This window comes from Vitis vinifera, chromosome 17 (assembly GCF_030704535.1).
Source record: "Vitis vinifera cultivar Pinot Noir 40024 chromosome 17, ASM3070453v1".
In the NCBI taxonomy this organism is placed as follows: Eukaryota; Viridiplantae; Streptophyta; class Magnoliopsida; order Vitales; family Vitaceae; genus Vitis; species Vitis vinifera.
The window spans coordinates 6,624,462-6,650,717 of record NC_081821.1 but is presented as its reverse complement, the minus strand read 5'-3'; the positions used below and the strand labels follow the sequence as shown (position 1 = coordinate 6,650,717).

The 26,256-nt window shown below is 36.9% G+C and overlaps 1 protein-coding gene across 2 annotated transcripts; it reads left to right on the top strand.

Annotated features, from left to right (window-relative positions):
• Positions 1-1,717: 1,717 nt before the first annotated feature.
• On the top strand, positions 1,718-24,945 carry LOC100265726 (uncharacterized). Of its 2 annotated transcripts, none has more exons than XM_010665097.3 (13): positions 1,718-3,526; positions 4,490-4,667; positions 6,117-6,229; positions 6,410-6,508; positions 10,288-10,357; positions 10,901-10,956; positions 20,532-20,582; positions 20,705-20,809; positions 21,060-21,104; positions 22,420-22,528; positions 23,203-23,405; positions 23,922-24,002; positions 24,530-24,945. In XM_010665097.3, the coding sequence occupies exons 1-13, from the start codon at positions 1,844-1,846 to the stop codon at positions 24,701-24,703; spliced, it is 2,967 nt and encodes a 988-aa protein (XP_010663399.1). In that variant the 5' UTR covers positions 1,718-1,843; the 3' UTR covers positions 24,704-24,945. The 2 variants fall into 2 exon arrangements, with proteins under 2 accessions (XP_010663399.1, XP_010663398.1); XM_010665096.3 differs by having other exon boundaries at positions 23,197-23,405.
• Positions 24,946-26,256: the final 1,311 nt, after the last annotated feature.

Sequence of the window (26,256 nt, the reverse complement as noted above, 5' to 3'; positions counted from 1 at the left end):
CAAGTTAAATATTTGATCATATTTTTATTATATTTTATAAGAATTTTAAATGGTAATTTTTTTTTTTGCTTGTTCATAACTGTAATATAATGAAAATATGCTACAAGAAGCATTGTTTTTGTTATTATTTTTGAATAATAATAAATATAATTTTTTAATATAATAAAAATATGCTTGATGTAGTGGATGATGTAGGGACCCCTCCCCCTGATGACATGTGGCGCGCATCGCTGTCCGGAGCAACTTCATTCGGATTCCCTAAGAGGACACGTGGCGCGCTCCCCTATCCAGACTCCCTCAGAGAGAAGCACACGACACTCGCGAACATCACATTCGGACGATAGCATATCCTATCCGGATATGTTGTCCGAATCATTGACTGAAGTGAGCAAGCCTTGCTACGTCATTCCGACAGTCTGCCACAACCCACGTTCCGCCGCTTGCAGAGCGAAAGGACAGGAATGATGGCAAATCGCCTCCCACGATCTCTAACAGCCGTCCGTAGGATGATAATGACCCTGCCACCACCTAGAGGCATCATGACGGGCCAAAAAGTCTTCCCACCATTAAAGAGGAAGACAGAGCTTCTGACATCATATAAAAGGACCTTCACACAAGGAGGAAGGTAAGTTTGCTATCCTTAAAAAAGGCCGACAGCTTAATCTCTTGAGTCATGACTAACAAAACCATTGGAGGGTGTGTCCGGACACCCTGTCCGGACATTTTTGCAGGGAAGACTGAACCAGAACTCAATCTTGGTTGAAAGCGTGCGTCCACTTGGCAGTTGCCCCCATTATACCCGGGCAAAATCGACAGGTTAAAAGGGGGGCATTGTAGGGACCCCTCCCCCTGATGACACGTGGCGCGCATCGCTGTCCGAAGCAACTCCATCCGGATTCCCCAGGAGAACACGTGTCGTGCTCCCCTATCCGGACTCCCTCAGGGAGAAGCACATGACACTCGTGAACATCACATCCGGACGATAGCATATCCTATCTGGATATGTTGTCCGGATCATTGACTGAAGTGAGCAAGCCTTGCTACGTCATTTGCCGTTTGCAGAGTGAAAGGATAGGAATGATGACAAGTCGCCTCCCACAATCTCTGACAACCGCCTGTAGGGTGATGATGGCCCTGCCACCACCTAGAGGCATCATGACGGGCCAAAAAGTCTTCCCACCATTAAAAAGGAAGACAGAGCTTTAATCTTTTGAGTCATGACTAACAAAACCATCGGAGGGTGTGTCTGGATACCCTGTTCATGTAAAGTTTATAATTTTGGAATTATTTTTATTTATTTGTTTTATCAAGACATAATTGTTGATAAAGATAAACAACTCTTTTCATTAAACTTATCATTCTTGCAAACAATTTCAAATATTTTAAATATTTTACAAGAGAATCAAGGTTTGTTTAATTATATTTTCTGAAACTTATTTTAAATAAAAAAATAAAAAATAACTTTTAAAAACAAGTTTTAGAAAATACAATTGAATAGATTTATATTTTTCTTTTATTTTTAAAAACTAATAAAAACAACTATTACTTGTTTTTTGAAAATTGTTTTCTATTTTACTTTATTTTTTAAAATTACTATTTTTAAATCACTGGCTAGTGTGTGTGTGTGTGTTTTTTTTTGTTTTTTTTGAAGTTTGTAATTTTGAAATTATTTTTATCTACATTTTTAATCGAGACATAATTGTTACTAAATATAAACATTATCAAACTGCCATAAATCTGGAGTTGCTGCAATGCGAAAACCCTAGAATCATTCTTCAAAAACCTAATGCGATATCTCTGATCATCTTCATCTTCTCCGGGTTTCGATCCTTAAGCTCGAAAAATGGACCATCAATGGCGGCCTCGACCAATTCAAGGTAATATCTGTCCTATCTGTTCAATTTCTCACTTTCCATTCTGCCCTCCACATCCCTCACTTGATCAATACCCAAGATTTTCTTTGGAGAACAATCGGTTATTTCAAAGACCTGTTTTGGATCCGCTTATTGATAATCGTGCACACCCGTTTGTGGGTTACCCGAACGATGGGTATGGGGATCCGCGATTTTGGAATAGAAACCCTAATTTAGAGAGGGATGCGTATGTGCAATTTCCATTTCAGCCTCAGATTGGTGGGGTTCATAGGGATGGGTTTGGATCGACGGTTTATGATTATGGTAAGAATGATTTTCTGAGTGGAGGTGACAGAAATAGTAAGAGGATGAGGTTTGATGAGACGGCTTCGGGTTCTTTTTCGAATGATTATCATTTAAATCCAACAAGGGTTATGTCGGAGGATGAGCGAAGGTTGAAGTTGATACGCGATCATGGGGGCGCCTCTAGTGGTGTGCCACATGGTGGGACAGTGTCGGGCTTGGGAATTAGTGCGGGTTTTAATGGCGAAATTAAAGAGTATAGTCATGAAAACTCAACTTCAGAGAGGAATTTCGGGAACAGCGAAGTTGTGGATCGTGGAAAATTTGATGACTTCCGGGGCTGTAGGGGTGAAATTCAGATGAACAATATTCATGACGCAGGGTTTGGTTCTGTTGAAAGAGAAGGGTCATCTTTTAGAGAGGAACATGGTTCGACCTTTGGACAACAATATATGCAGATTAATAGAAATGGATTTCAGTCTAATGTAGACCATAGTGTTTTCAGAAATGAGGGTGATGGAGTCCATTCTCAAAATGAAGGACTGAAGCAATCTCAATATTTTCAAAATGAGCATCCTCCGCATCCTTCTTTGCCAACCTATGGACATAATGGTCTCCCCACTAGGGTTTCCGACAATGTTGGGCTATCCCATTCATCACAACATGGGCCTTATCCCATTCTTGAAGTTCAGAATGAGAACTATAATGGTCACAATCTTCAACATCTTCAGCTTAAGAATTCCATGTCAGTGAAGGAGCCTCCGTATTCCCATATACCAAATTGGCAGGTGTCGTCAGGTTTGAGTGTACCATACCATGAAAAGAGAGATAGTCTAGCAGGGGATGGTGCTTCTAACAATCTTCCTGGGCAGCCTTACACATTTGAACATCCAGTTAAGCAGAAACAAGATTTCCAATCCCATGTACAGCTAAGTGATGTGAGACAGTCATTTGAAGTTAGATTTCCATCACAGGAGGGCAATCAGGGTACAGTTTTACATCAAAATTCACCTCTAGGAGCTCAATATGGTAGTCACAGACAAGGTGGTTACTTGCCAATCCACACTGGTAGTAACATAGTTTCCGAAGGCCTGAGTCAGATGCAGGCGTCCCGGTCATTTCATGTCCAGCCTCCACTTCCTGCCTCTCCGCCACCACCTCTTCCAGTGGACCCGCCAGGTCATACTTCATCAAAATCAAAAACTTCATCCTCAGCTCCCATGAAATCCTCTCCACTCTTTCCAGTTCCTGCTGGTTCTTTGGCTATGGCACCATCATCATACCCTCCAGTTCCTGGAGCCAACTCCTTGTCGCAACCCTATTTTCATAATAAATCACATCTACATGCCTCAACTGGCTTTGCTACAGAGGTATAGCTACTGACTTGTATGCTTTTTATTCACTTTGGTGCTGCTCAGCTGTTGCGTCTGTCATGTATATTTTAAGCCATTCATCATTGTTATTTGTTCATATCAAGTACAATAGAGTCCATGGAAAATGCTGTTTTTAGGCATGTACTTGTACTGAGAACTCATAAATGATTACTTTATCAAAGAAACTTTTGAAAATAAAGGGATAATGCTGGTCAGTTTGTTCTTAATTGGAGAGTCATAAGCTGCATTAGTCATTGTGGGCTCTGAACAAGTTTTCTGCTTGTAGTGGTAAACTACATCAGTTAGTATAGAATCTGTACAAGATCTTGGTTGTATTTTATACCTTAAGGCTCTTAGAGTAACAAAACTGAATATGAAATCGAAACAGGACAAATATTGTTGCCCTGTAGTTGGTCCTTGTTTTTGCTTTTTTTTCACCTTTATGTCCTTGAATCATATGAAACTATTGTCCATTCTTCAGTAGTAGCGTTGGGATTTTTTCTTTCTTCATAAAATAGGATTGGAGTTCCTGTTCCCTAGAATTGCATGTGTTTTTCTGACCATTGTTAAACAGTACATTTATTGTTTGATTGGAAGCTTGAATCAGCAAAGCAGGAAGCCCATTGGTTGACCAAGAGAGGATCCATCTCTCTGGTTGACTTTGTTTGAACTTTACGTCCTCTTAAGTTTGCGGTTGATTTTTATAAGGAACTTCTTCTCTCCCAACCGTTTCTAGCCTCCTTGTTCATGTACTGTTTCACCTCTCAGTGGCCTCTCATCCTTCTTATATGTCTTTCTTTTGCTTAATACATATAAAAATGTAGTTTCTGATAAGAGAAAAGTATCTTCATTGTTTGATGTGGAGGCTCATTGTTTGGTTCTTAAATTTGATGTCCTTGTCATTTTATCTACCTACAATACATTATGTCTTGCTAAACTTCTTCATTTCTATGTTTTTAGGAACCTCAGGATATCCGTGGGACATCTTCTAAGCAATATTTGGCAGAAGGTCAACCCTACCTGATCAAGCATCCGTCTTCAGAGAAGCCTAATTCTATTGATGCTTCCCACTTATTTAAGCAGCCACATCGAGTTGGCCGTCCTGATCATGTTGTGATAATTCTTCGAGGTCTTCCAGGTAGCTTTTCTATTCATGTGCTTTATATATATATATTCCGTGTTTACTTATCCATTGGCTATGTAGGAATACAATAGGGAGGGGTATGGTTCAAAATTTCATCTTGGGGTTAGTTTTTCCATAAAAAAATTATGGTTTTTAACTGCTAGGAGTGAAGAAATGGAAATTTATTGATACTTAATAGAATTGTCATAACTTACAAAATGTTGGAAAAAATCTGGAAATGTACTGTATGGGTTAACACATGTTTAGATGTAGCGATGGGCTTGGAAAAAAATTGTAAATACACCGGAGATCCATATGCCCAACACTTGGTAAGGCAACAATTTGAACTTGAAGAGAAGGGGTTGTTTGTAGTAGGTTTTGGAACTTTTTTTTTTTTTGATAGGTAAAGTAGTAGGTTTTGGAACTTGTGGAACCAAAACTTTGTTATATGAACCAAAAATATTTCATTGGTAAATCAATGTACAAGATATTATGCAAACACTAATTATACAAAACATCAGTTCAAAACTAATAATTTTTTTTTCCTGATAGGCAAACAAAAAGAAATATACTGAGAATTGCATAATGAAAAGGGGGCTTGCCCAAGTACATTATTCCAAAACGAATCATGTAGCTATTTATGGCCTTGGTTTCTTATTGCTTGGATTTATAAAACTGCATAGATGCATAGGCATGACCAGATTCCTCATTTGAGTAAAATTTGAATAACCTTGTTGAGGCTTGACCGGATTCGTCACTTGACCAAATCCAAATCCATGATTTTTTAAGTGGTATTGTTGTTTATTTCTCCTGAGCTGAGGCTTCAATTAGTTTCAGCTAATATTTACCAGTATGAGCAGGAATTATCATACTTGCTTCAATTGTAAATAAGCAACTCTTACTTTTTTAAAGCATGGATTTGGAGTGTTTTTGGGAACTTGAACAGTTTTTTTGCTTCCTTTGTTCTCAAAAGTTTCTAACAGACTAGGGCACATGCTATGTGAAGAAATCTGGGTCATAATTCATAGTTTGTTGTATTCTTTGATGGGGTAAATACGATCTATAAAACTGCTATATTTGCAAATTTTGCTCCTCATCTCCCTTGATTGGTGCATCTACAAGATACTAGAATTTCTTTATTCTTTTGTACCTCTATGGATTTTCCTTATGATAATGAGGAAGGAGATGTTATGAGATGCTTTTTACAAAGTTTGGTGAAACCAGATAGTAATATCTATATTTTCTGTAGGAGAGCTTTTTTTGGCCAAGGTGATCATTAGATCTCTTTTCCTTTATAATTTCTAAGATGAATGCATGATCTATATCTACAAATAAAAACTTTAGAATGCATTATGATATTATTATAAGCATGAATATGTGATTAAAGGCATTGAAGATTTCATTTTAATTACAGCGTGTGTGACAGTTTTTATGGAAAACTTATTGCATGTGTGACACCTTCAGGTAGTGGAAAGAGCTACTTAGCTAAGATGTTACGTGACCTTGAGGTTGAAAGCGGTGGCGATGCTCCGCGAATTTATTCCATGGATGATTATTTCATGACTGAAGTTGAAAAGGTTTGTGTTTGGTTTCATGCCTTGTTGATCTTTGACATAGGTGACTTGACTCTGATCCTCAATTTTTTTTTTCCTGGCTGCTCTTTGTTTTACAGATCATATGTGTACGTTTTGTAATTTTTATTGTAAGGTGTAGACAGTATTGTTTATGTAAATTAAGTATTGCTTTTTGCTATAAAGGTTGAGGAGAGCGAGAGTATGAAATCTTTTTCAGCTAGAGGCAAGAAACCAATTGTGAAGAAGGTCATGGAGTATTGTTATGAACCTGAAATGGAAGAGGTACTACTTGTCATTTTCTCTTGAATGTTAGAAATTTAGTTGTTTGGTCTATCTACTATGATGTTTCTTTGTATTTCCAGCTTTATCTTTTTGTAGTTTTCACTTGATCAGAAGGAGAAATCTGTTGCAACGTAAAATGTTTTATTATTACTTACTATATCCCAACAAATCTTGACAATGATCTGGAAGGTTGTCCTATTGTGTCTTTTTTGGACGTAAGTCACACAATGGAAGAAGAGGAACTGAAGATCATTTGAAAGCATAAAAATGTCTGATCAAGAACTAAAACTCTCATTTCTTTGTAACCTTTTGTTATGGGTTTGGTTGTACATAGATGAGAGTTCCCTAACCATGTTAATTTTATGGATTGGTTAGTGTCTTCATGAAGGGGCTCTTGTTTTTGTTGCCCTTACCTTTGCATTTTTGCTTTTTGGCGTCCTCTGTATTTGACTTATGTACCTTGGTGCGCTTTTTTCTAGGTGTTGCTTTTATTTGCCTATCCAAAAAAATTTGGGTCTTGACAATGGCTGGACATTGCTGTAGCCTATGCTTCTGAGCTTGATTTGGCCGAGCTCAGCATTACTTGGAAAAAAAGATAGAAAATATGACAATGACTAAAACATAAACTGATCTTTGATGAAGACGATTTTCCTAGTAGTTTTGAGAAAAGCATTGTTCACTTTGGAGAATATTTTCCAGAGAATAAGATTAGCTTGTACTAGATAAATTATAATTGGATTATTTACAGTGGCGACCATGAAGCCATGATCTTCTGATGAAAATATTTTGTTGGGTCAACTGGGAACTCCTCAATTCTTTTGTTTTGTATTTTTCCTTGATGGTTTGCTGCTAAATAATTTAATTGAGTTTGCTAATTGCCTTGAACCATCTCATGGGTTTGATTTTTCATCTTAAACCTGTTTACCCATAGTTGTTAACTCGTAAAATGTATCATCTATCGTTTTTCTATTTTTCTATATTGTATATTGTATCGTATAGTGTATCATAAGTGTTTTTATATAGTGAAAAATAAATAGAAAAAATATAGATGTGTGTATATTTATAGAAAGTATGAAATACACAATAATATATGATCAATATTATAGAAGATATTAGGATCTAAAGAGTTAAAATATATCATATCATATGAAAAGATTGAATGTTAAAGTTTTGAAAAGTTCAAATTAACAAAATAAGACTTTGATGTATAGATTCATCACATAATCCATAAAAATAAACTTCTTCAATTTTTAGCTATGATTTTTTGTTCCAAATTGTAGTTAGGCATATTGTTAGAGTTTTGATAAGTTCAAATTAACAAAATATGACTTTAATATATAAATTCATCACATAATCCACAAAAATGAACTTCTTCAATTTTTAGCAATGATTTTTTGTTCCAAATTCTTCAAAGTTCTAGCTTCTTAGATTTGTCATCATTCCTTTTCCACCAAAAAAGGAAAAAAAAAAAAAGAAGCATATCAAGTAAAAAAATTTATTCACCAATTACCATCATTTTCATTGTCAATACTTAAACCATTCAAATAAAAATTCTCTAATATTCATTGTAAAAACTAACTTACTTGACTTCTAATATAGCATTTGACAACAAGAAAGTAGATTTTTAAAGGATGGGGATTTCTCGGTGAAATCTTTGTATAGGACTATGCAGCCGGGGTCTCCTGCTTTTTTCCCTTCAAAAATTATATGGAACTCTTGTGTGCAGCCCAAATTGAGCTTTTTTGCGTGGGAGGCTTCTTGGGGGAGAGTTCTAACCTTGGATTGCTTGCAAAAGAGAGGTTGGGTTATGGCAAATAGATGTTTTCTTTGCCATAAGAGTGAGGAGACAATTGATCACCTTCTTATCCATTGTGAAAAAACGAGGGAAGTATGGATGGTGTTCCTTTCCTTTTTTGGTGTTTCGTGGGTTTTCCCCCGTTCGGTCAAGGAAACCCTTTTAGGGTGGAGGGGGTCTTTTGTGGGAAAGAAAAGGAAGGTGACGTGGCAATTGGGACTGTTATGCTTGTTTTGGGTTATTTGGAAGGCTAGAAATTCAATTGCATTTGAGGATTGTGAGCCGTCCATTCAAAGGCTGAAAGCATCTTTTGTGGTTGGAATCCAAATTGTGGATAAAAGATGGTCCTTCGACCTTAATAGATTTTATAGACTGAGGTTCTTAGTAGTTGGAAAGGCTCTTTTGTGGGGAGAAAAAGAAAGAAAGTGTGGAAGTCCATCCCGCTTTTCATTTTTTGGACAATTTGGAAGGAGAGGAATAGGCTCGCCTTTAAAGGGGGTGTGTTAGCCTTTCAGAAATTAAAGACTTCGTTTGTGTATAATTTTTGGGGTTGGGCTAAAGTGTACATTGATATGGAGTCGAATTCCCTTATAGGTTTCTTGGAGTGGATAGCTTCCAAGTAGGGGTGGGGTTCTTTTGTTTTTTGGTTAAGGGTTTGTAGCCTTGTATACTCCCTGTATGCTCTTTGGCTTTTGCCTTCGTTAATATATTCGCTTACTTATCAAAAAAAAAAAAAAAAAATAGATTTTATAGACTGGGTGTGTATGCGTTAAGGGAGAGGTTTTTTTGTTTTGCCTTGTCCTTTGATGTTTGGGCCCTTTTGTAAGGGGGTAAGTCCCTTTATACTGTAATTTGGTGGGTCGCTTCTTTAGCGCCTCTTTGCAATACAATCTTATACTTATTGATAAAAAAAAAAAAGAATGTAGATTTTCATATAAGATTATTTTACCTATTTCTCATTTTTATGATAAATTTTTAATCTTTTAGTATATTTTAAACAATTAATATAATAAATTCTTTTAATAAAAAATAATTAATTTGATTTCTTTTAAAAAAATTATAGAAAATAATTAAAGATGTATGTATTGTTGTATCATAATATTACATTATATTGTGTATCATATATCTGTTGTGAGATACACTTTAAAATAAGTATGGATTGTGATACATATCGATTTCTATAAAAAATTGTATTGTATCGTGTATCATAAGTTTTTAACAACTATGTGTTTACCTAATTTCACATTGTTTTTTTCAAGCAAGTTATATCATGTTTCAGTTGTTATTATGCCCATGGATGATGGGTTTTCTGACCCATATTTTCGTTGTCAATTATGGATTTGTTTTGCTTGAGCCTACTTGGCAAAGATGCTACCATTTTTTCCTTTGTTTCTGGAGACAGACATGAACAACACCTACCCATATATTATGCAGTTAGAGTTTTTTGACCTAGGAGCATTTTGAGTACCATCTATATATCCTACTTTAATAACTACAACCACTGGGAATAATTCTTTTGATAGGTACAACTATTGTGAATGGTTTTAGTTTATATGAAATTTATGATTGGCTCCCAATTTGTGAAACATGAACTAAAAAAATACAATATAGATTTTGTTTATGTAAGTGATTCTGCAATACTGAACAATGAATGATTTGTGTGTTGCATTATATCTGATTTCATGTCTTAAGTGTACCATTTTCCTTATGCCTCTAATACATGCCAAATGAGATTAGTAAACAGGTCTTTTTGCAGCATGACTGTAAGTATTCATTTATGTTCAGTTGTTGGTGCTTTAATTTGTGTTTGTAATTGTCCTTCGGTCCTCAAAGCACTTCCTATAACACACTGTGAAATTCCTTTGGTGTTAAATTTTTTGAAATGTTTGTTTGCATGACTTAGCATGAATATCTATTAAATATTTGCCTATTGTAAGATGTTATTTTTATTGTTTCAAGCCTTGATGTTATGTCTCTACAACAGGCATATCGAGCAAGCATGTTGAAAGCATTTAAGAAGACCCTTGAGGAGGGAGTGTTCACCTTCATAATTGGTATGAATCTTCTATAATGGAACTTCCAGATTAACTGAAATAGGAATGTTTGCATTGTTTACTGTTTATTGTTTTTCATTCTTTATATTGTTGCCATTTGCAAAGTTCTGATTGTTGTTTAGATCTTCATTTCTTTTGGGATGGAATCACTTGCATTATTTGTTGAAAAATATCTTAGTCAATTTGGTGACATGGTTTGTTTTGGTTTGCTGATGTTAAGAAGTGCCAACTTTTGTAATTGATTGCTTATTTTTCAGTCATTTTTCTTCTATAGATCATTAGCTTGTCTAAACCTTCCTGGACTTTGTTTAATTCAGGAAACTGAATGGGTTTCCTATTTTTTTCAATAAAATTTAAACCTTAGGTATAAAAGAAGATAAACTAATGAAGGGTTCTTACCATTATGCTAGCTTGTTTCAATAGTTTCTTTATAGATTAAGTGGCAATGCAGTGCCTGCACACTGCCTTCATTTTCACTAACCACAAGATGCAGTTTGTTCGACAATTGACCCATTTGTTGCTGGTATGTGTGCCTCGTCTTAGTGGATGACCGCAATCTGCGGGTAGCTGATTTTGCTCAATTTTGGGCAACTGCAAAGGTATACCCTCAATTCTCTTTCTCAACATCTCTGCAAGTATTTCTGTTCTCATTTTGTGTTTCCTGGGAATAGCTTGAAGGTCTGCGATTCCTCAACTTCATATATTGATCTGCTTGCAATTGGTTGCAGATCCTTTTAATATACTGCATGCACTTGCTGTCTTTGTTTGGATTTAAAAGCAGTTAACTTCCCCACTGCTTAAATTGTTGACTAGTGGTCTCTTTGACCAAAAAATTGTTTTGGCTTGTAGGTTGCTTCTTTACTTTCTCCTTTTTTTAGTTCTACCAACAACTTTCTATGTTTTGACTTCCTAACCTTTAATTCTAGAAATGCTTTTTTGTATTTACATCGAAATACAGTTTTGTAATGAGTTGAAATACTGGAATGCAAATTTTAGAAATTTTTTAGAATGTATTAAAAAGTTCCAAACAATTGTAGGATTCTTGGGTTTCTTAAGGGCCCAATTCAAATGTCTGTCATATCTGGGGGGGTGCATTTCAATGGGCCTAAGGATGATTAGTATTTGATATACATGTAATGTTAGGCCATTATGAGTGTTTTTAATGAATGTACCAAATTATCTGCTGAATGTTTTGAGCATTCGCATGTTTTTCAAAAATTTTTTTAAAAATCAATACACTTCTTAATTTCTAGTATGAGAGAGGAAATTTTGGTTTTAAATGAGTTCCAAGCCAAGAGTTCGGAACATGGTGTGGTTTAACTTGATTGGTTTTCGGTGTGTAGTTTGAAAGGTGTGGGTTGGTAAGGAGTGATCGCTTGAGAGGAAATTATTCATTTTCAGAGCTGTGATTTGTTTTTGTATATTCCCATGTGGTACTTTACTGTTGCATAGGTTTACTTGGTACTTTGAAGGTTCCAACATACCTTTTGTTTAGTTTTTTGTTTTTTGGGAGTCTTCATCCCTTTTTAGTACTTCTTGATACCTAACTTAATTTAATAGATTGTTGTTTCTGATAAAAAAAAAAGAGTTTGGAACATGGTTAGTTGGTATTGCTTGTGTAAGGGGAGGGAGGAGTCTGTGAATAACATGCTTATCAATTGTCCTATCGCTTGGGAGATATGGTCTTAGGTCATTTCCTTATTTCAGATTTGTTGAGTCGTTCCTTGATCTTTTAAAGACGGTTATCATGTTAACTTAAGGAAGACTGTAATTAAAAATTTAGAAATTAAAAATAAAAATTAATTTAAAATTTTTGAAAGTAATAAGAATTTATAAGTTTATCCATATTTCTATTCTTTTTAAATTTTAAAGTTGTTAAATTTTATTTTTAAATTTTAAATTTTTTATTCACCCATTAAGGCCTGTATTCTTAAACCTGAAGTCCATAAGATTACGTGGATGGAATAGCTATTCCTTAAAATTAAGGATTATACCTTGGGTTTTGAAAGGGAATTGCTACTCCTTAAAAACATCTGAAAGTTATTCATTGGAATACAGGAGATAGTAAACAGTGGAATAACTAGTCCCAATTCCTTTTCTTCACCTATTATGTGTACCAAACATGTTCTTAGCATTGCATATTAAAGATGCTACCTGTTAAAATGTTGCTTTTTTGGGTTAAATTGGTTTTGCATATTTCAATCATCCAGCCTTAAATACTTAACTTTGCCTGTGCGGATCTTTACTTTGATAAGTACTGCCCTTGAGTCTCTAACCTTGGGACTGAGCGATTGTAAGTACTAAAATTAATTTCACTGAAAGGTATATATCGTAATTGCCATTTTTTTAATTTATAATATTATTTTTTTATTTTTTATTTTTATTTTTTTGATCAGAAACGAAGAAGATTATATTAATAAAAGAACAAATACAGGAGAGAAAAAAGAGACAAAAGAAAGAGAAAAAAACCAAGGGAAGGATGAGAGGTCCTTCCTACACAAAAACCAAGGAAAAACACCCAACAATAGAACACTAAAAACAAAAGAAACACCAGCAATCTTCAAACTCTTGAAACGCAAACACCAATCCAATTGAGTTGTAGAATGCTTAGAGGAACTCCTCTAAAAGCTTCCGTACAAGAAGCCCATAGAGAAGAATAAAACCGGATCAAAACCCAAACCATCTCTTCCGTTCTCCCTTTATCCTCAAAGATTCTATTATTCCTTTCTTGCCACACCATCCAAATCAAAGTAAGGCAAGCAATTTGCCAAAGTGTCTTGCCTCTTAATGAGTTCCCCAAGCCTTTAAAAGAAATAACCAACATGTCCTCAATGCTCCTTGGAGGGACCCAACTCACACCTACTAGATTGAACAACCTGTGCCAAAGTCCAATGGTAACGGGACAATGAAGAAAAAGGTGGTCAATCGACTCTCCATTTCCTTTGCAAAGAATGCACCATTGAGGACAGAGGGCTTTGTAGGGTCTTCTCAATTGCAACTTGTCATTAGTGTTTACCTTCCCTTAATTTATAATATTATCAATGTCTAAAAATGAGAATACTTTTGATTTGTCTTGTATGCCTTTAGTCAAGCATTCCTATCAGCATTACATCAAAATCCCTTTTATGGCTCCATGAGTTAAAAAATAATTCGTCAATTCCTTAGTATTCCAACAGTCATAATGTTGTGCAGACATCCTAGTTCACTTCTATGCATCACATTGAGAAAGCTGAAAATCCTTAAGGATATATTAGAATATAAAGGGCTGTCTTAAGAAGAAAGGTATTGGTGTTCTGTCTCATCTACTAGTGGAAAGTGTTTAGAATAGGATCTGCCTCCTGTGGGTTCTGCAAAATTAAATTTTGATGAGTGTTCACTGGGTAGTAGAGTTAGGGATTGGATGTATGATTAGACATCATTATGGATCATAGTTGAAAGCTCATTCCAAACTTGCAAGAAGGGTCTGGTTATTGAGGCAGAGATTCGAGCACTGGTGGAGAGTTTGCAGCAGGACTGTGAGTTTCTTCAATATTTCTTGTTGGGGGGGGGGGGGGGGGGGTTTCCCATTTTTATGTGTCTAAAAGAGAGAGATGTCCATGGAAGGATGATGTATGATTGTCAAATAGTGGATATTGCAAGTGGAGTGGATTGCCCTTTCAGTTAGGCCTGCAATTAGCAAATCACGTTGTTGATTGTTTAGCCATGGGAGGAGTTGGGCAGTTGGTGTCATCCATAGGGCTGTATAGTTAGTTTTGGTTATATGGTGGAGCAGATTCTTCTTTGTTCCCCCCCGCCCCCATTTTGTTGCCCTTCATTATCCTTTTTAGAGAACAATTATTTTGTTGTTTCTAATCCCAAAGGGGAAAAGAGAGTAGTCTAGGAGGAAGTGCATAATTAAAGATGTTCTAGTAGTCATTGTGAAGGTAAATAATAAAGGATGGTCTTCCATGTCATGAAATGTTTTCCCCCTTTGTGAAATTTTATGTTGTTTTATTTTCTTCATATATTTATGTAACAAATTGATTGAGCCCAAAACATGAATGCTGGAGTGATATATTAGAATGCTGCATGTACAAATCAGTACAGGCTCAAACCATATTTTGTTTGAGGCACCGTAATTCTTTCCTGGTTTAACTGGAGCATACTACTAGATTTCTGAGGGCAAGCTTTTTCTAGTTTGTGTTATGAAGAGAACAATTAGCTGGAGGAGTACACACTTTTATGAGGTCTTATTTTTACATTGTTCATTTGATTCAATAGGAAGCTTGATTAGATGATCGATAACTGAGTTTGTTCTTTTCTAGTATTTAATAATATATAAAAAACATGTTGTTGTAAAGCAAGTTGTTCATTGTCATTCTCATAAGAATACTCAAACATCCAGTGGCATACTTCCAGAAGGATTTGTGTGACAAGTGAAATGTGATTGCAGGTTGTTGCTGATGTGTTCATGTGCCATATTGCTTATATTTAGTTTATTAACTTCCGTTTTGTGGGATCACTAAATTTCATTGCATGTAGACCTATTGACGAATTTGAGTACTTTCTAAATTACCCCATGTCATGGCACAACTTCCTTTGCTTTTTCATCAAAATTGACCTCATGGACATCTTCCTTGAGCCCTTGACAGTATTACAGATGAGCTCTTACAGCTTTCTGCTTAAAGTAGCCCTTGAAAATCTAATTTTCCTTCAAACATATTGTTTAGCCTTTTCCCTATCCCTTCACAGAATGTTCATCACAATGGGGAGCAATGTTTTGAACATCATGCTTTTATGTTGAGCCACTAAAAGAATTTTGAATATTGTTTTTTAAAACTGGTTGAAGTTAAGAGTGGATTCCAACAGATGGATGATATTTCTTTACCTTAAGCTATGACATTCTAATAAAATTTCAAATGAAATTGTTGCTTTTGAGTGAAATTAATATCATTGTTTTATTTGCCCTTGAGGCTTGACTCAAGTGGTTAAGGGATGGGAAGGGTTTGTGGGAGGTTTCAGGTTCAAGTCCCAATGGGGACAAAAATTTACCTATCAAAAAATAAAATAAAAAATTAGCATTGTTTTATTATATGTGAGAGTCATGATTACTGCCAAATCATGTTACATTTTTTTTTTTGATAAGCAAACACATATATTAGCAAAAGGCAAAACGCCGCAAAACATACAGGAAGTATACGAGGCGACGGGGGCCTCACAAGCTTACCAAAGAAACAACAAAAAACCAACCAACCCTTAACTGGAGGCTATCCACTCCAGGAAACCTATAAGGGAGCGAGACTCCGCACCACTATACAATTTTGCCCACCCCCATAGATTACAAACAAAAGAATTCTTAACTTTCTGTATAGCTAACTCCCCCCCCCCCCCCCCCCCCCCCCCTGAATGCTAATCTATTCCTCTCCTTCCAAACCGTCCAAAAAATAAATAACGGTATGGATCTCCAAATTTTCTCCCTCTTTTTTCCCACAAAAGAACCCTTCCAGCTGACAATCACCTCCTTTACAGTTTCTGGGAAGACCCATTGGGCTCCAACTAAGCCAAGAACTATCCCCCATAACACTCTAGCCACTGTACAATGTATAAGAAGACGGTTGACGTTTTCCTCATCCATACCACATAAATAGCAGCGATTAGGAAGCTGCCACCCTCTCTTTTGTAGCCTATCAAGCGTGAGAACCCTCCCCCAAGTAGCTTCCCACGCAAAAAACACTAGCTTGGAAGGAACATTCTCCACCCAAATGCCCTTTTTGGGAAAGAGCAGGGTACTATGGCTGATCAGCAGCTCATACGCTTCCTTCACTTCAAACTTCCCATTTTTCCCCCCCTTCCAAAGTGCCAAGTCCTCCTCCAAGGTGATTCTTTGACTCCTTATGATTTGTAGCAATTCATCAACCATGTTCAGCTCCCAATCATTGAAGCCCCTAGAAAACCTTAAGTTCCAACTTCCTAGGTCAGAATTGTAGTCCCATAACTCCCCCACAGTGGCACTCCTTTGGGCAGCCACATTGAAGAGTTGAGGGAACCTATGAGCCAACTCCACCTCCCCACACCAAGGGTCCTTCCAAAACCTGATTTTGGTGCCTTTTCCGACCTTAAAGTTCATTTTGTCCCAACACCAATCAGCTTCTTTCATGATCTCCTTCCAAACTCCAACCCCAAAAGCTCCATTTACCTTCTTAGTCCTCCACCCAAGTTCCTCTTGCCCATATTTTGCCACAAGGACACGTTTCCACATCTCCTCCTTAGCATTAGCAAATCTCCACACCCATTTTCCAAGAAGGGCTTTGTTCAAAGGGACTAACTTCCTCAACCCCAGTCCCCCCTTCTCCTTACCCACGCACACCTTCTCCCAATTGACAAGGTGGGCTTTTCTTTCCGTGCTTCCCCCTCCCCACAAAAAGTCTCTTTGCAACTTTTCTAGTCTTCTTGCCACTACCCTAGGCATACGGAAGAGAGACATCTGATATAGCGGCATGCTAGCCAGAGTACTCTTTATGAGTGCGATTCTTCCGCCCTTTGATATGTATTGCCGCTTCCAGAGGGCCAGCTTCCACCTCATCCTTTCCTCCACCCCATCCCACACGCTCACAGCCTTATTGGGCGCACCTAGGGGCAGTCCCAGATAAGTTGAAGGCAACTGACCTACCTTGCAACCCAACTCCACAGCCATCTCAAGGATCTCCTCCACCTCCCCTACCGGAATGATCTCACTTTTAGCCAAATTTATCCTCAGCCCTGAAGCGGCTTCAAACCAACATAAAATCCAGCTCAAAAATGTCATATCATCTTTCCTAGCCTCACAGAAGACTATAGCATCGTCAGCAAAAAGAAGGTGGGAGATATTCACAGCCTGCCCCCTGCCCCTTTGGATCCTGCACCCGGAAATGCAGCCCCCTTCCACAGCCCTCCGAATAAAGGCGCTCAACACCTCCATTCCCATAATGAACAAGTATGGGGAAATGGGATCGCCTTGCCGCAGCCCTTTAGAGCTGGAGAAAAAGCCAGCTGGTTCCCCATTAATTAATACTGAGAACTTAACAGTGGAAATGCAGCTCCATATCCACTCTCTCCACTTAACCCCAAAACCCATTTTTTGCATAACCCTCATCAAAAACTGCCAATTCACACTGTCATACGCCTTTTCAATATCTAACTTGCAGATCAGACCTTTTTCACCTCTTTTCTTCCATGAGTCAATCACCTCGTTCGCTATTAGAGACGCGTCCAAAATCTGCCTATCCATGACAAAAGCGTTCTGGTCTGAAGAGACCACTTTACCAACCACGTTTTTAATCCTATTGGCCAGCACCTTAGCCAAGAGTTTATACAGCCCGCCCACTAGGCTGATCGGCCTGAAATCCCCCAGCTCCTCCGCTCCTCCTTTTTTTGGGATAAGGACTAGAAACGTGGTATTAAGGCTCTTGAGAAAAGCCTTTTGCTCATGGAAATCCTTGAACATCTCCAAAACCTCCTCCTTTACAAACTCCCAGCAGAATTGCCAAAAGGCCCCGTGAAACCATCCGGCCCAGGAGCCTTATCCCCATTCATGCCCATAAGGGCCGAATGGACCTCCTTTTCCGTGAAGGGAAGCTCCAAGGTGTCTGCCTCTTGTTGGCTAATCTGATTCAAGTCCAACCCCCCTATATCTGCCTTCCACTCCGAGTCTTCCGTTAACAACCGTTGAAAAGCATCTACTATTCCATTCCTCACATCTTGCTCCCCTGAGAGCCATACCCCATTTATTTTTATTTTTTCCATGGTCTGCCTTTTTCGGTGTGCGTTTGCCATTCGATGAAAGTACCCTGTATTTCTATCCCCTTCTCTTAGCCACAGCTCCATTGAGAGCTGTCTCCAGTGTATCTCCTCCAGCTTAACCCATTTCGCGTAATCGTCTTTTACTTCTTTTTTCCTTGACAACTCCTCCTCTGTCAGGCCCCTTTCACCTTCCACTTGGTCCCAATAGTCCACTTGCTGCAGCGCAGCCATCTTATTACTCTCCAGATTCCCAAACACCTCTCTGTTCCAGACCTTTAGTTTCTGCTTAATCACCTTTAGTTTTGTAGCCAGCCTATAGCTGGCCCTTCCACTCACTGACATCACCTGCCACCAACTCCGCAACAGGTCTTTGAACCCTTCCACTTTCAGCCACATATTCTCGAACCTGAATGGTGATGGACCTCTTTTTATACCACCCCCCTCAATTATGATTGGAAAGTGATCCGATATAGGCCGAGATAGTTTCTTCTAGGTCACATTCCTAAACTGATCAAGCCAGCTGGGTGAAACCATAAACCTGTCCAGCCTGGCCCAGGCTTGATTTTGAAACCCCCCACTCCACGTAAAAGATCCACCTTGAAGAGGAAGATCAACAAGCTCAAGGTCATCCATAACCTGAGCAAATCTCCTCATAGCTGGTGTAATCCTCCCCTGCCTGCTTCTTTCCCCTTGAGAGAGAATCACATTAAAATCTCCCCCTACACACCAGGGTTCCCCCCAAAGCCCTCTTATCGCTCCAAATTCCTCCCAAAGGCACTCCCTATCCTCTTTGGTAAAGGGGCCATAGACACCTGTGAACACCCATATTGCCCCATTTTCCACAGTTCTGAATTTACAGGACATTGAGAATTGACCCTCCTCCCACTCCAACAAATCCAAAGACCTCTTGTCCCAGCAAATTAGCACACCTCCCGCTGCCCCAGCTGCTTCAATAGATCTCCAGTCTAAAAATCTCCCCACCCCTAAGCTTTTCACCATCCCATCCGTCATTAACTGTATTTTTGTCTCTTGGATACAGAATAAATCCACCTTCTGTTTTCTAACCACAGACTTAATAATTCTTCTTTTATTAACATCATTTGCCCCCCTCACATTCCAGCTCAACATTTTAAGATTCATTAAACAAACAGAGTTGTCCCCCTCTACTTTTCAGATGACTATTTTTCTTGTCATTCCCCTTGTATTTGACTGAGCATTCCAACCTTTTGAGCTCCCTCTCAAATTTTGATTTTTCCAGTAATCCTTTGCTATGGATCCTTTCCCGTCTTTTTCTGATTTTGGACAAGAAGTCCAATATTTCTCTCTCCAGGCCTTCTACTGAAAATCCCAAAAGCTTGCTAAATTTAGCCAAGCTGCTATCCTCCCATTTAGTCTCCTTCTCGCTCTTTTGAGCCTGGGACTCCACCAAATCATGTTACATTGCTATCGATCTTCTTATGATTTTCACTTATGGGGGCTTAATCAATACCTGAAGTAGTGTTTTCATCCAAAACCATGCATTACTCATCCTAGTTTCAAACCTGGAGTTCCTGACAAATTTTCCGAAATATATTAATGGTCTCCACTTGAACTGTGGATGTCCGTGGTTTACCACTTTTGTGCTGCCAGAGTTCATGTTGAAGATAATACACTCTAATTTTACAGGCTTGCTGTACAACTCTTATATTGTTCTTGCTGCTTACCATGTATTTTATCAAGTTTGGCTTCCTCCTAGATACAGGGTTTCCTACGTAAATCTAAGGGGAGGTGGCTTTTCCAACCAGTCCAAGCTGCCCATATCACACCTAGTTAGTTCAATATGCACTTGGCTTCTTGAATGTCAAGTTCATAACTTAGTTATACGACATGTGAAATTTTTATGCCAGGTTAAAGTTTGGGAAATTATCAATTAATATTTTGATTGACATATATGTGTTGACTTATTTTGTTAAGAGAGAGAGAGAGAGAGAGCAAGAAAATGACCATTTTCCACTGTTGGGAGAGCAAGCCCTCCATTTGTGCAATTCAAGCACTGACTCACACTGCCTGGATTTTTATGTGGGGTTGCTCAATTTCAAATTAAGCTTGTAGCTTTTTGGTGTTGATTTGCTTGGTCTTGAATCATTTGGCCTATTTAGTGTGAATGGCCAGATGGCCATGGGGTAGTGAATAAACATGGGTCCCTTTGTCTCTTGGAGCTCAGCTGTCTCATGGAGGAAGCTGATTCATTCAGCACCTTCTACAAGATTTTCTCCATTAGTGTGCCCATTTGAAACTGTCTTTTCTACCATAAATATTGTTATTTTTGTCATTATTGTTATGATTACTATTTATTATGTCTTAATCTCAGAGTAGATGCTTGCAGTTTTCTTGTCTATTATTTGATGCTTGCTCATTTCCCTTGTTTTCATGTCAGAGATCGGGATATGAAGTTTACCTTTTAGAAGCTTCATACAAGGACCCTGCGGTGAGTTAATATCTTATATTCCAGTTGTTTGTATATGGGAAAAAAATGGCTCATCTAGCATAAATAGGGCAACTTTGCTCCCTGTATTATGGATTTATGTTGATATCCACATGGTATTTCAGGGTTGTGCAGCAAGGAATGTGCATGGTTTCACCCAAGATGACATACAAAGGATGGCTGGACAATGGGAAGAAGCTCCGTCCATGTACTTGCAGCTGGACATCAAGGTATATTTAACCAAGGTTTGAAAATTTTATTTTGGGCAAAAAAATAATTTGTAGGTTCAGCAAAACATTGTCCATATAGAGAAATGGTTTAAACAACTGCTGGTCAAGCTCAGTCTCATAAAGGAAGAAACTCTAATCCATTGGGGAGTGAATTTAACTTTTGAAAGTTTAAGAAAGTTAAAATGCTTTTTCTACTTTATCATGATGTGTGTGCTTGGATTTTAATGTAATATTTTTTCTGACATGACAGTCATTATTCCAAGGGGATGATCTGAAGGAAAGCGGGATTCAGGAGGTAAAAAATATAGTGCTCATATTCAGTTTCTGTTTATCAAGAGTAAGAGCAGTGTTTTTGCATTTCTTTTATTTTGACATGCTTGAATAGCTAAACTTAGATGCCTTAATTGTTGGGGATGGGAATTGCATCTGATGTAATTCTCATTCTTTTCTTAAACTTAGATTACAACTCCTTTTTGTTTTGACGATTGTCACATGAATTATTTAAGGACAATTATGAACTACTTAGGTGTGGGCAAATGGAGATTTGTAAGAATCAGGCTCGATAAGAATCATTGCAAACATGAATTGACCACAGTTACACATGTTGCAGTTTTATTCAACTCTTGAGTTATATATCTGGAGGTACTATGTTGTAGGCACTCCTAAAAATACTTGAGTACCCATTTTGAACACTACATATGATGGTGCATGGGCATGGGATGGGTTTGGATGGGCAGACCAGCATGCATGTCTGAAAAAGGAAGCGAACAATGTCTAGACATGTGGCAGCACAATGAGGAGTCATTTTTGGTCCAATAGTGTCTAAGACATTGTATGTATATACATACATATAACCACATTAGATGTCCAAGTCCATTGACAAGTCAATTTTGTCTAAGGGCTTATTATGATAAAATGATGAAATGCTTATATTATTCAGATGCATCCCATCTATAAAATTCCGGATTGGATGGATTAGACCATATATACACTAGCCACATGTATTATGTATCTGGTCCATGGACTGACTTCCTTTTTGAAAGCATCCTTGCCAAATTTGTGGTCTAAAGTAGTAGTAGACCCTCATAATCAGCTTGGATTAGTTAGGGTCATGGTTTGATCTATTAGAATCCCCAATAAGGCAAAGGGGGGATGAGACACCTCTTTTGGAAAGCCTGTAGATTTCTTGTTTTGCCAATCTAGACTTCCAAGCCTGTAGACTTCACTGGAAATACATGCTATCTTCTGCAGTCAGTTGCTGCATATACATGGCTTCCCCTTATCCACAAGAAAGCAACAGTTGTGACCTCCCTTGACCAATGGGTTTTAGACAGCTGAGAATTTGACCTTTTTCAGTCCTAGTAGTGCATGAAATATTATGCTATAGTGATTTTTATTTTACAAATTTATGATTTTAATTTATATGATATTTGTGTCTAAGCTCCTGATGGTAGTGGTTGATTTGTTTTTTAGTTAAGAGATAGGAAACCTTTTCTACCCTGATGCAATACAACTTCTTATGGCTTCCTTAAGAATTGGGGAACTTCAGCTGTAGAACTGTTAATTTAGCTAGTTTGATATCAGTTCATTTCTCATGTCATATTTTCCAGGTAGATATGGACACAGAGGATGGGGATTGTGATGGAGGTCTATCCGGATCACAAGAAGAGAAATCTGAGAAGGTCGCAGCACCTCCTGTGGAAGATTATGCACCTGATGGTATGCAATTAATTAGTCCTTGGTTTTCCAATGCTTTTCCTGCTAATGATTACTTGTGATATGGCTTGAGTTAAACCTGTTTCAAACATAGAGAAGGGTGCACAAATGGAAACAGTGACTTTGTGTCTGGCTGCTATTTCATTGAATCATGAGAATCATGAAATGTTCCAGTTTATCAGTGAATTCAACATGTACAATCTATACGGAAATGGAAAAGCATTTATGCAAAAGAAAATTTCCAATAGGAATATGTAAACATCTGATATGTCTGCAGCTTAATTTGTCTAATTGAATTTTAATGTTGAAGTGTGAGGAGTAATACTAGCATCCAAAAAATGGTCTTAAGTGGCAGTTTTCTTGGGATTTTATTACTGAAACTTAAACAAGTTTTAATAATTTTTTATCCAACATCTATCAGTGAAATCTTCTTTTTGGTGTAAGCCATGCAATTAATTTGTCTGGCTAATTTGTCATTGAGATAACAGATTCCTTATCGCATCTTATTTGTACATCAAGAAATTGCCTGTGGGAAATCCATCCTGAGTTCTCTTGTCACCATCCAGGACAAACACCAAATTTAGTTAAAACTTTGGCAATGTTAACATCAAATTTAGTAATAAGACCCTTCACCATGCTAATTTTCCATTACTAAACTTTGTTGTTTTAAGCTATAGGTTCTTCAAAGGATGGCAAGAGATGGGATGCTGAAGGAGACCATCCGGCAGAAGTGAAAGAGTTAGGTTCAAGTAAATGGTCAAATGATTTAGATGAAGATGATACTGAAAAATCTAGAGGCCCAAAGGAAAATTTAAATGCCCTGTCTGGGTTAATTCAAGCATATAGTAAGGGAGGTAAATCTGTACATTGGGGTGACCAGGTATGTATCCTACTTCATCAAGTTATTATTTTGTAACTCTTGTTCAAATGCTGTATTTATACATCAAGTGATTTCTGAACTTAAGAGAATTGAGTTTTCTCTTATGAAATATTTTCAATTTTTAAAATTTTTTTTTAATTATTATTATTATTTTTTCTGATAATGCGGGAACCCACTAGCCCATCTTTGCAGGACAGAAGTTCTTATGAAATGTTTCAAATGCAGCATATTTATTGTATTATAATTTAATCCTGGGTTCATAATGTATATGAAAAATATAACTTTAGGTTGCTGATAAGCTTCAATTATACCTGAGTTACATATTGAGATGCCTTATAAAATTATGTGGGTGGTGGGGGTATTTTGAGGATAAGTTTCATTTAATGCTTGGTGGGACGATAGAATTGGGCATTTGGGAGATTTGAGTTTGAGTTTGGATTTGAGTTTGCTACATTTGTTTATCAGAAAACTTAATTTCTATCTGTAGCTTATATATTGTAAATTTCTGTCATTCAGGCTGGGAATACTGGATTCTCAATAGGTACAGCAAAGAAGGCAAACTCTTTAGTCATTGGACCTGGTGCTGGATACAACTTGGTTGGTTACCCAGCTTTGCCTAGTCAATTTTATGCATTTTCAATTTCTATACAATTAACCAATTTTTAAATTATCCTGGTCATTGAACCAAACCTTTGGTTGGGATTTATAGACTGCCGCATGTGTCAAGTACATGAACTCAGGCTATGTTTGATAAGGAAAAAGTAAAAGAAAAGGTTTAGGTAACAAATTTTTTTTATATGCTTGTTTAAACTTATATCACTTATTTTCCTTCATTATATAAAGATTAAATAATTTAAAAATATATATAAATTTCTAATGAATTATAATTATAATTGATTTTTTTTTTTTTTTTTGGTATTTTGCATGATAAAACTAAATATGAGAAAATGATTGTCCTCTTAACGTTTTTTTCTTTTCTTAATATTTTTCGGAACCAAACATACTTAGGGTTTCGTGTGTATCCGTTCTCATCAGTTGAAAGATTTAACCTCCTCTTATTATTTCCACTGAAAGTCCAACTTAAGTAATCTGTTTTTGTTTGCTTCTCACTCACGCTTGCGCAGAAGTCAAATCCGTTGCGTGAGGAGGAGAATTCAACCTCAAGCGGAAATACTGGAGGGTCCAAGAGGACAAGTATGTTCCAAGAGCAACTCCGAGCAGAGCGTGAGTCCTTCAGAGCTGTTTTTGACAGGAGGCGACATCGGATTGGTGGACTCGATGCAGATGAGGAATCATAAAGCATGTATGAACTACTGGTGTTTGATTTGAAACTTGATCATGTATTTTTCTTCTTTTGATTTTTATTTCCATTTCCTGGCTTAAGTTGGGTAGTGTTTGGAGGACAATCAGTCCATGAAAAATGCTGATTCAGTCCCTGTAATTTTATAATTTTAACAAGATGGAAAATGTTGTTCAATCTGTCGAGAGGAAAATGGCTTTATTTCCCCTTAATGAGAAATTCTAAGCATGTTTTCCTTTTTTTTTTTACTCTCCTTATTCTTGTACTTAATTGCTCATTAATTCCCTTTTTTACCCTTTTATTTTATTTTTTGGTGTCAAATGGTTTTCTTTTTTAATAAAGAAAGTGAGCTCAAACAATTTGGGAACTTCTAATGATACACAGTAAGGTTTAAGAACCAAGCAGAAAAAGAGAGGAAAAAAAAAAATAACCCTCAGGTATAACACTAATATTCATTGATCACGGTGATTAATTTGCGTAATATAAGAAAAAATTTCAAATAATTTTTGTGTTTTTTTAAGGTTATATTTGATTCGGGAAAATATGGGGGAAAGAAAATGTGAATAAAATGTTGATAGAAATAAAAAAGTAAAAAAATTTTTAAAAAATATATTTAAAGTCAATAAATTATTTTATATGTTTTTTCAATTTTATATCACTTATTTCCCTTCATTATATAAAAAATAAATAATTTTAAAATAAATAAATTTTTAATTAATTTTAATTATATTTTATATATATATATACATATATATATTATATTTTCTACAGTGAAACTAAACATGAAAAAATTGTTTTTTTTAAACATTTACTTTCTTTTCTTAATATTTTTGGAAAATCAAACATAACTTAAATGTTTTCTTCATAATTTAATCTAAAATGCCAAAAAAAATGTTATGTGAATCAAAATTTAGAATTAATTATGGTTATGGTTTAGCCCTCATCCAAGGGTTAAACCCGATAGTTTCCCACCTAACATAAATTCCCCTAGAAAGTTAAGTTATCATTATTAGTCTTAATTTCGCTCAGTGCAAATACACTTGATTATTATTGGTTTTAAATTCCATCCTCCTTTCCTGCTCCAATTGGCGACTTTCAAAATCTAAACGGAGAATTTTCGAGGCAGTGGCCCTTAGAGGGGCCGTCTCACTAATCGAATCTCGCGGCTGACTGTCTCCCATTGCCTAGCTTCCAGCTCCAAACAAAAAGAAAAAGGTTATACGTCAAGTTCAGAGTGAGAGTGATATTACGACGTAATTTTCCACAGATGACGCCAGTTGTTGGAGCTGAATTTCCCAAACTGCAGTCCTCTGCTAGCCGCGCGCCTTTACCTGCAACCCAAGGCTCACTCGGTGTTGCCACGAGTTAACCTCCTTCGATGGTTAAGGTAGTTGGAGTTTTTTTCAAAGAGTATTTATTTTTATTTTTATTTTTATTTTTTATTTTTTTACCTCTCTTTTTGATGGCCCGACCAATTGGATTCATATACCTTTTATCTACCGATACGTGCGGAGACTATGGGGGCATTTTCACTCCCCGTCATCGCTATCC

Bases quoted from the DNA above. Each gene is read 5' to 3' on its own strand.
- LOC100265726 (XM_010665096.3), top strand. From the start codon at position 1,844: ATGGACCATCAATGGCGGCCTCGACCAATTCAAGGTAATATCTGTCCT. The intron at 10,957-20,531 runs GTATACCCTCAA...TTTTCATGTCAG, and splicing joins AATTTTGGGCAACTGCAAAG to AGATCGGGATATGAAGTTTA. The intron at 20,810-21,059 runs GTATATTTAACC...CTGACATGACAG, and splicing joins ACTTGCAGCTGGACATCAAG to TCATTATTCCAAGGGGATGA.